Source organism: Nansenia antarctica (assembly GCF_963989245.1).
Source record: "Nansenia antarctica genome assembly, chromosome: 3".
Taxonomy (NCBI): Eukaryota; Metazoa; Chordata; class Actinopteri; order Argentiniformes; family Microstomatidae; genus Nansenia; species Nansenia antarctica.
In genome coordinates, this window is record NC_137688.1 from 20,815,912 (window position 1) to 20,827,137 (window position 11,226).

At 39.8% G+C, this 11,226-nt stretch overlaps 1 protein-coding gene across 2 annotated transcripts in view; it reads left to right on the top strand.

Moving 5' to 3' along the window:
- gria3b (glutamate receptor, ionotropic, AMPA 3b) overlaps window positions 1–6,286 on the top strand; it is a gene marked incomplete at both ends in the record, with an annotated part of 80,222 nt that extends 73,936 nt beyond the window's left edge. Inside the window, 3 exons of one of the 2 annotated variants that reach the window (XM_080527801.1) lie at window positions 1–68; window positions 887–1,001; window positions 6,041–6,286. The exon at window positions 1–68 is cut by the window's left edge and continues 180 nt beyond it. In XM_080527801.1, the coding sequence (XP_080383927.1) occupies window positions 1–68; window positions 887–1,001; window positions 6,041–6,286 (429 nt within the window). Of the gene's footprint in view, window positions 69–886; window positions 1,002–4,402; window positions 4,518–6,040 lie in introns of both variants that reach the window. The other variant, XM_080527802.1, reaches the window with a different exon arrangement.
- Between the last annotated feature and the right edge of the window lie 4,940 nt (window positions 6,287–11,226).

Here is an 11,226-nt window from a genome sequence, read left to right on the forward strand (position 1 = left end):
ATGAAAGTGGGCGGGAACCTCGACTCTAAAGGCTATGGCGTGGCGACTCCTAAAGGCTCAGCATTAAGGTGGGTGGGATATTATAACAATATTCTCTATGTTGTTATAGTATTCCATCTACCCTGATGTCCTGTGTTTGTGGTTTCTCTTCTTCCTCCTTTTTTTTTATTTTATTCTTATTATTATTTAACGGACACAAAGAGGTAACGGTATAATGCATTTTAATATTCTTGGATATCAAGGTTGATTTCTGATTATCGATGTTATCTTTGTTATATGTGAATGTTAGTTTTGGATGAAAGACGAATGGAGTATAAGGAGTGAGTTAACACCACTTTCCCGTTTATGTCTCTCTTACTGGTTTTTTTCTTCTTCTTCTTCTCTTTCCTTTCTATCTTTCCTTCTGTCCTGTGCGCTGTCCTTCCTGACTGTTGTGTTGTCACTTTCAATTTAACAGTTCAACGGTTTTTCAATTTAGCCTTTAAAAGCTGCGCTGTCACTTGTGACGAATGTTAATTGCATGTTGTTTGTTGTTGTTACTTTCTTTCTCAATGACGAGTGTCCCCATCCCGCACACTTCAGCTCTAAACAACTTAACCCTTCATGCCACCTTTCCAATATTTAACACTTTCTTTGCTGTACAAGCCTTTCTTATCTCTCCATATTCGTGAAATTCTTAAACAATTTGTCCTTTCTATTCTGATAACAGATATTATTCTTATCCTCAGCACAAGCACTACAAGTGGTAGTCTTACTACCTTTCTCACGCATTACTATCATTATGTAACTACTACTACTACTACTATTATTATTATTATTACTACTATGCATTAGATTTCTCACGGACCTGTGCATTTTCTTACAAGTTATGTTTTATCGTTTCAAGAAATGCTGTTAACCTGGCAGTGTTAAAACTGAATGAGCAAGGCCTGTTGGACAAATTGAAAAACAAATGGTGGTACGACAAGGGAGAGTGCGGCAGCGGGGGAGGTGACTCCAAGGTCAGCCTCGATGTCACCACAATCGGGTACCATAGTGCAGAGTAATCGGCAAGGCTGTTACAACAACCCAACCACCCAACCAAAACCAAACCAACCAGATATCAATCACCAGAGACTTCTGACCAGACTATTTAACAACTCAGATCAAACAAAGAACCCTTATCTGGATAACACAAAGGAAAAAAAGGTGCAAAAAATGTGCAACCTTACAGAAAGTTGCGTTCTTCCAAAGGAAAAGTTGTGAGGTTTAAGATCATTGTTTCCTTCTTTCTCTGTGACAAGGAGGTTTTATTGTTTATTGCCTGGAGAAGTTTAGGCTTCTTATCTGTGACAGGGACATTTTAGATGGATATGGCTGCCTTGCAGTTGTGAAAGGCGGATACAGATTTTAGCTCTGCCTCTTGCATCTGGAGGGCAGTTAGCTTTATGGCAGGTATAGTAGCCTATTGTATAGAAGCCATTGAGGTAGGCTATGAGAGATTGTGAGGTATACTCTATTTTAACAGTAGCCAGTCTTTGTCGTGACAGATTAGCCTGATTTAAAGACAAATCTGTTATGTGTTTTTTTGTCTCCATTATCACAAACTATTTATGAAAACATGGCATTGAGATGCCAGAGACTGCCACCGTTCACTCATGAAGGTGAAGTCTGTGTTTCATAAGAGCAGTGCTGTTAGACAGCTTTACAGCTGCTCATTTCATAGCTGCTTCTCTGGACATTCATGAGACTGGTATAGAGAAGCCATGGGCCTCAGAGCCAAAATGGCTCATATCTAAAATGGCTGAAACCCCAAAATGGCTGCTTAGCTGAGGCACCCAGGGAGGCGAGGGGAACAGCGGAGTCTTGAGGGGACTAAGCATTACGGGCAAACGTGAGAATTCTAATCTCAAAGAGGTCTTAACTATTATTAGTGGGTCATACAGAACAACCAGGGTTAAATTGGGATTTATAGATGGTGGGTCTGTTCCCATAATTGGTTTCTTTTTCATGTTGATTTTCAACAGAAATCTATTCAATGGCCATTCTGTGCAGTATTCCATTCCTCCCCCAATTTAACACTTGATTACAACCCCAACAACCACAATGACCCAGCAATGACCCCAACAACCATTAAGACCATCAGGTTTGTTGCTCTTCTTCACTCTTCTCATGACAAACAGCTATATTCATTATGGGAGCCAATGGTGCAAAGTGTGAACCCTCATTCAACCATGACAACTTGGTATCACATCACATTAGACTATGTGCCATGAAGCATTATGCCATTTTACTAATGGCATACAAGGGCATGAACATTTGTTACAATTCACATCAATTTAATGGCAAATGACACAGTCATGATGCATGCAATGAAGTAGGTCAGCTAATTGGCGTGATTGCAAGTAAACTATGATGATTACAGCATGTGTCATGATGACATCATCAGATCATTTGGCATGAATTGTCATGGACTGCAATGAATTTTGATATCACTCTATGGTATTTTCAAAATAGCATTATGACTGAAGGCTTCATGACGCGTAGATCAAGTAATGTCTTAACAAGTGACATGAGCATTTTCTATTTAGATCTGTGTCTACAGAGATAGTGGCCCTGTATTCTCAAACAACATGACTTATGTTCTATTGTCACTAAGCTCAGTGATCAGAAAACCTCCTTGGAGGTCAGTTGGAGAACATTATGAGAATGTATCTCTTTTTTGCCATCATCCGTTTCTTTTCCATGATAAGGTACGTACTGTATACGTTTGGAATGCTTCCGGCAACATTCTGGATCATGGAAAAACTTCTGTTGAGTAGTATGGATTTATCATACATTCATAGATCTATGCTGGTCAACAGGAAGTTAATTTATGACGAATTCATAAATTCCTTTGCATTTGATATTAACCGATCTGAATTGAACATAATTCAAGATGTTCTGTAATCTGGGAGTCTGGTTTGGGGGAGGGGGTGTGTGTGTGGGGGGGGGGGGTGATGAAAAAGGGGGCCATTGCAGCCCTGATGAGCAATAACATCGTCTGAGGAGGACTGTGGACAGAGGTTGTGTGAGTGGTGGCGATCACCTGCTCTGTTCCAGGTTTGTGTCTCCGGTTTCCAGGGTAACGCCAGTTTACTGTACTGTACCATCCTGCCTGAGGCTCCTGGTCCAAACGGACGTCAGGACTCCCACCCTCATCTAGTCTGCACACACAGAGCATGTTAACGGATAATTGCATTGTTAATCAATGTCTGTCTGAACCAAGACAATGGTCAGGCTCTCACAGTCAGCAAGACAAGAAGTATTGGCTGTGAGGTATGAACTGAACCATGGTGTAATCTTCTCCTCCTGCTAATGCATGGAACCCCAAGGGGGACATTGTTCACTGGAGGAAGCCAGGTCACTTATCGATACACTATTTTCTTACTGGCGTATGCTTTCTTTTTCAACTAGAGCACCCGTAATTATTGTTTTCATGATGGTGTGATCTGTTTGGTAATGTGAGGTATCCTAGGCAGTCAGTTTCAAGGCTATATTTTCTTAAATGCCCCAGAGAGGCAGAACCAAACGGTGAGATTGTTACCGTATATGGCTGTGCTTAGTGTTTGCCTTTTTATATGAACACAAAACAAACTGTTGTAATTTTTTAAAATCACATTTGAACACTTGAATTATTAGGTGTCAGTTTCCTCAGATGAGACCGGATTATTGTGAAACCGGAGTGTGAAATGTTTTTTTATCTGTCAAAGCTGAGGAAAAATATGATTCGAATTCAGTTGTAATATAGCTGTGACATGGTTCTGCTGACAGTAATCTGTCATGTAATCGGGTGTATTAAAGGCTACAACCAAACAGGTTTTCCCACCGATAACTTAAGAACCTGAGATAAAACACCTATGAATTAATTCAGCTTTCAAACGACTCTGCGTCGGGTACACCTGAACTGTGAAACTGAAGCACAGAGATAACTGTGAGGTTTCAGAAGTACATCTTGTCACCAGTCTCTTCCAGTTTTTAATTGACTAATTAATTTTTCCTTTCTGTTTGGCAAGAGAGGGTTCCTGTTGGATTGATCTTGTTAAGAGCTGGTCAGAAAGCTAATGTAGCCTAGCGGTACCCTTAAAGCAATGTCCCCCCTTTGCATTGTAAACAGTATTCACAGGCTAGCAGATTGTACTGTTAGTACCTGCTTGTCCCACTGTTAACAGCACATGCCGATTACTCAAAGCGATATGGGTAGGTCCTGGCTCTTAGACTAGGGGTGATGAAGGTAATAGGTAGAATGCCTGCTCTCTGTGATGTTGAAATGGCCAGGAGCACCTGCTTTATCGCTTTGTGAAGTATGTTAGTAGCTTAAAAAGTTCAATAACATAAAATAACATAATATAATGTTATTTATGTTATTATTTCCCACGTGAAGAACTCCTGTAAACCTTGCAGTATTGAAACTCAGTGAACAAGGCATCTTAGACAAGCTGAAAAACAAATGGTGGTACGATAAGGGTGAATGTGGAACCAAGGACTCTGGAAGTAAGGTCAGTCGCTGCAGGTCTTTTGTACTGATTCCAAATTGCATTTTGACGTACTGTTCATATGCAAAGACAAAACTACTAGAGAAATCTATACTATATACGCTTTTCCCCACACTTTATTTTTTATTCATTTGTTTGATATTTTACTGCCACATAAATGTAACAAAATTTAAAAAGGTGGCTTAAATTATTGCACTATTTCCCCCCTCCCCCCCAAAAAACATAATTTTCACATTTTTTGGCCACTGTAGATCCTACATGTTCATGACATATTAAGTGTAGTTACTGAAAGAGATTTTTTTCTAAACTGTAATGATAAATAGAGCATGCATGGGGGAAATTGTAAAAGTGCAAAATCGTTTTTTCTATATATAGATTGTGACTACAGTACAGTAGCTGTTAACATCAAGTGCTCTTTTTTGCTCATTTTCACACTTGACATTCATGATATTGAATATTCTAACCATTATGCTGCTGTTTCTATTTACCAAACTTTTAATTCAAATTTGATTTATTTGTGTCGTTACTAGTTTGCATTGAGATGTGTCTATTAGGTTCTTTAACCTCCTGTGGTGTGGTAAACACAAGTTTCTTGTTGTGATGAGTTGCTTCGATTTGAACTTCTGACAGCCATTAAACACTTTGGGGTGTTCTCAAGTCTTGTCTTAGCAATGACCTGCAATAAATATACTTTGTTTGCACACTACATGAAGTCAATGAATGTAATGAACCAACAATTTAACCCTCTGAGACAAAGCCTAGGCCAATGAACCACAGATCACCGCATAGACGTTACCTCATAGCTCATAGGGTTAAACTGCAAATGGTAAAACTCTCTGAACAAATTTTCAATAAATATATTTGGTAAGTAAACAGCAGCAAAATGGTTTGACTCAGTTCTTAAAACCTGCTTTTTAGATTTTTTGATGATTTTTGATTTTAGATTCCATTGATCAAAATATGATTTTGACTGTACAGTATGACAATGTGCCAAGACAGTTATACGTACATGTCAGCAGGGGCTTTTTAAGGCAGGGCTTTTCAGAGTTGACCTGTGAGTTACCCACCAGCTTCCTATTATGGTCAAAGGAAGTAGACATTGTTTTAGTGTAGGGAAAAAAAACTCTACATTCACCTATTTTATCAAACTCAGCAGTTGACTTGTCTCTCCTTCATTGGATAGTGGTTTGACTATGGTGGTCTGAGGTTCCTCACAGCTTTGTGACCTCCACAGAAGAGCCAGTCAGAATTAGACTTTTGGAGTCAACGTAAAGCAATCCATGACTTCCTCAACCTTCTGTTGCTTTTAGCCTTTGGAGTCCATAAGACATGCCATTGGTAGCACCAGAATCGTTGTCTCAGTGAGAACTAGAATCTGAGTTTTAAGTGCTAGACTTTGATGTTATTTAAATAAGTTACTGTCAGGATCAGTTTGAGAATAACTCTAGTTAAGTGTAATATTGATAGGTGCTCTAAAGTCCTCTCTCCATTGCAAAAACTCTAACTATACTCTATACCTTCCCCAGGACAAGACGAGTGCTCTCAGCTTGAGCAATGTGGCTGGAGTCTTCTATATTCTGGTTGGAGGGCTGGGGCTGGCCATGATGGTGGCTCTGATAGAATTCTGTTACAAGTCACGGGCAGAAACCAAAAGGCTGAAACTGGCAAAGAATGCCCAAAACTTTAAGCCGGCTCCCCCGACCAACACCCAGAACTTTGCCACTTACAGAGAAGGCTACAACGTGTACGGAACAGAGAGCGTTAAAATCTAGGGGTATGATTCTGCTTATCCAAGTTCTCATACATGTTTCTGTGCGGCTAAACGATTCATTTGTTTCTGATGTTTAACTGTGTTTTTGCCATGGTCAACGAAACATTGTTAATGCTTATAATGATTCTAAGTTGTGTGCTTATAATGTTTAAAATGTTATTTAGTAATGTTTTAGTGTACAATCTGCTATCAACAGCTGAAAGCTAATGTCCCAAGTTATAATGAAGACTCAAACTCAAATTATCTTACAAACTTACCAACCATTAACAGAGTTCTTGTCTATGTGTTCCTCCTTTATGTTGAAACCGGTATTAGGTTCTGCAACTACCCCTTACGACTGTGAGTATAGACCAATGAAACGACAGGATCACGGGAAAGGAAAGAAGTCCCATCCCAGCCACATCCTCTCTGGCGGACATGGCACGATAATCTGCAATGACGACACGAAAGGAAGGGTTATGTGAAGAACTGAATCGGTTCCTCTCAGTGCCTTATAGAACATTCAGAGAGTCCGAAAACAATGCAACTCATCACAATGGTATTGCTTTTTGCTTGAAACACACACAAAACAGAGGAACGATACTGTATCTTTGTTATGAACATTTGTTATGAAAGTTTGTTATGTTATGTAATGACCGGAGACGAGAAAGAGAGAACTAAAGCCATTACTTGCAACCCAAGCACATTTCGAAGTGCCATACAGAAGACTAATCCAATATGACAGGCGATAAATTGGTTTTCTGCAAAGAAATTTGATCAGATTACAGTTAATTTTTTTGCAGCCAGATTTTTACTGGTTAATGTGTTTTAGATACCTTTATTAGGCATATTCAGAGAACTGTAAATCACTGCTTATTAAAAAAAAAGATAGCTTTTATACTGCTGTAAATTACTTGCAGTGACCATGTTATTGTTGGCAAATCTCTTTGGAAGTCAATTTGTGGATATGCCATAATAGCCAAGAGGGTTGTGTTGTTGCTCAAAATTCTGGTGCTGTTGGTTTCTCAGATATATTAAAATCATTAGTTGGCACAGAGTCAAGGACTCATGAAAGTGCAATATTTGGCTTTCCACAACTAAAACAGGCAACCTCTCACACATCCAGTACTGCCAACTGTGTTTTTCTTTTTTAAAGAATGGAGAATACTTGTCTGAGAGGCAAGCATGTTTCCCTAGTTGATTAACTACCAGATTGTGATTTATGGTGTGTAGAATATGGAAAGAACACCATCTCACAAAAAGTGTGTTGCCTGAAACAGGCTTTTTGATGATGTTCCCCTGCATAAATGGTTTCATGTAATTTGAGTCATTCAAATGTTCTGTCCATGACATTAAAACCAAACAAAAAGGGTAATTCAAAAGTAGATTAACTGCAGTCCATTAAAAGGATAACAGTAATGGCTTTTAAATTGTAGTGTTTTGGATTACCTTGATATTTTGTTGAACAATTGCACATTTTAAAATAAGCTGTTGATTGCTTTCAATTAGATTTTATTTTATGAGCATTGTAGTGTTTGGTGAATTTACTTAGTAAAAAATGAATAATATAAATAATTACAATGGACAATAGATTTATACAAGGTTATTACAGGGGATGTCTTAAAAGCTTAGCACATTTCCATATTGCTGTTACAATTCCTTTTCTTTCAAAAGACTGTGATTCCATAGGATTTAGGAAGACCATGAAATCACCTTAAACCATGGGAAGATAGTTTTATACAAAATGGGGGAAAAACGAAAAAAGTGCAGAAAAAGGAAACAAACTATTGTAAAGGGACATGTACATTTATTTAAATGAGATTTATTTATGTGAAAGCTTCACAAATGAGTGATTGGTATCCCAATTTTTCTAAGAAATTGCATGTAAAACCGGTGATTGCTTAACAAGCTCAGCTACTCACATCTGATTTTAGATCAGCAGTAGGAATTTAACCTTGGTCATTCTTTGGTTAACCAGCTTCCCTTTTTGTAAACTTCACCTCTACATAGAGAAAATTGCCAAGCATCTTAGTGAGTACAAAAGTGTAAAAAATGCATGCGTGCGTATCATTTACTGAACCTCATTAGTGAGATCCTGTACAGAGAATTTTAATACATTTTGTAAATAAATCTGTATAGAAAACATGCTGTGTTTGTGTTTGTGTGTGTGCGTGTGTGTGTGTGTGTGTGTGTGTGTGTGTGTGTGTGTGTGTGTGTGTGTGTGTGTGTGTGTGTGTGTGTGTGTGTGCGCGTGTGTGCGTGCGTGCGTGCGTGCTGTATGAGGGTGAATTGAGGAGTTTATTTATGATAATTGGGACATACTTTATGAAGGTGCTTTGTATAGTTTGAGCATACTATACTATATACAGTATATACTATACTACTATACTATACTATACTATATATACTATACTATATATACAGTAATGCTGTAATACAACCATGGCTACTGGTACAACTGTACATGTCACTTCAGAGATATGTAAATATGTCACTATAAATGAAGTGCTGTAGCTGTTTTGTGACACACCAGCCACATTCTACAGTAACAGCTACCCCCCACTGAAAAACAGATTTAGGCAGTTTTTCATTTAATGGTCCAATATTGAACAGTTCGATAGTGGGTGTCTGTTCTGGATCAATAGCTAGCACCATCTTCCTCTCTCCCCTGTATCCACTGATTAAGGGTTGCATTGATGTCTTCATTGGCCATCTGATCACTCTCTGCCCCTCCCTCTCTTCCTCTCTCCCTCTCTCTCTGTCTGCAATCAGTGTCTTCATGAGCAGAGCTCTTTGTGACGGCAATCAATAATGTCATCATACAACCAGCCCCTGACCACTTACAAACCCCCAATACACACAATTCCCTCTGTGGCCAATAGTCAAACATGGTCATCCAGAATTCCAATAATAATTGAAAATAATTATCTTCCTGTCCAGAGAGAGAGAGAGAGCATATTATCTGTCATCTAGTGTCAGTGCCATGGGTAAGAAGACATAGACATTACTCAAACACAGTGGCGATTTTAGCATGGCATTTCTGGAGGGGCAGTTTTGTATCACGTCACAATTACAAAAAATAAAGGTAATCTACGGTCGGCTGTGCTGTGAGTGCCAGGGAGCAGAACGATTTCAAAACTGAATACACTTTCATACGCTTCAGCGCTATCAATTGTATTGTTCTACAATTGTAGCAGTTGTATTTTTTTAAATGTCAAATAAACCCTCAAAGCAGAGGCTACAACACACTACAAAAGCCCACATTAACATTCAGGCTAGGCTAATTAACGGAGCTACATCACTATACAGGCCGAGCCCTGTCCAGGGGTTCTGAAAGCAACAAGTAACAAGTGTGCCCACGGCCCGTCAAACACTAATGAACAGCGTGTTGAGATGTGGGCCTTCATTGTGTGTTCAAATGAACTCCCAGCAGTACTCAGGAACCAGCCTGCCGCTGCTCAAATAACAACCCCCCCCCCCCCCCAAACATGAGCATGGCATCAGACCAATAGCTTTTTTTCTTTTTATTTGGAGAGGGGGGTGAATTCGTTAGGATTCAGAATTTATTCACTGCAGCAGGCAGGCCACAGTGGAACAAACTCAGCCATGGAAATGGTACTGTACACTCCACACACTCCCCTTTTTTGTCAAGGCATCAAAGGATATTGTGTTGTTTTTGTCTTCTTTCGCTCCACTGCTGCCTCTTTTCTCCTTTTTTTTGCGTGTGTGGTTCATTCTTTGTGCCTGGACTCCTTTCAAGCGGGAACAAGACAGTGCGGGGAGACTGGCACATGAGGACAGGACTGCGCCACAGTGGAGTATGCTTGTGAGACTATTAACTGGAATTAGTTCATTCAGCTATCAAAAGAGGGAAAGAAATGGCCTTGTTTGTCCTCCAGATTCAAGCATACTTTATGTGGAGGGGGGGGTACAAACATGAGAGAGCAAGCTTTTGGGACGAGCCCTCTCCTTCACAAACTGACAGACAGAAATGACTGTGACCTCAGTTGAGACAGAGAAGAGGAGAGAGGCTGAACACAAATCTTATGATCTCATATCACAGGAAGGGTAATCATCTCCCAAGTGTGTTTTGAAAGCTCAACACACTTCAAACACATGCTTATCTATGTCATGTCTATAGGCTGGAGGCCCTCTTCTCTATATCTCTCCGTGGTTGTGGTTCTGATACTTTTAGGTAACCTGTGGCTCGGTCATGAGGGGAGGTATTAGGTGTCTTGCAGGGGAGGCTGGTGGAGGTAGAAAGGTGGAGGTGTGTGTGTGTGTGCGTGTGCGTGCGTGCGTGTTTGTGTGTGTGCGACTGTGCGTGTGTGGGTGAAGCAGATAACGTTGATTGCAGGGTACATTGATTGCTGCCTTAGAGGAGAGCTTTTTGGTTCACTACCTCTCTGTCTCTCCATCCCGTTCTCATCTTTCTCCCCATCTCTCTTTCCGAGGACAAAATGAATAAGTGACATTCCAGCCCAGTCGTTTAATTTCTTTCTTTTCGCCACTCCTGACTATTCCCAGGTCACTGTTAGAGTGGGCCTGAAAAAGAGAGACCAGGCAAATTAAACCTGCACTTGACATTTGAGTTCAGCCCTTTGCTATGACAAGTGAGGTTTCAGCTCGCTCAAAGACTTGTAGGTAAAGTAACTTTGCACATGCTTTCTAACTGACTAATAATAAAAAAAGAAAAAGAAAACATTTGGTAGAAAGCCAGCATCAAGGGCACTGAAGCTATCTGTCATTTCTATATTCCATATGCTCTATTAACTACCCCTTTTCACCTGCCTCTCTGTTTTATACAGTACAAAGGGTACAGGATATTTCTATTCACACGCCCAACATGCTACATCTGGATGGCAGCTGAGGTGAGTCACAGTTACAATTACAAACACAATATACAATTATGTCCTCACACACAGACACTAACTTGAGGTGCTGTACCGCATGAACTAACAT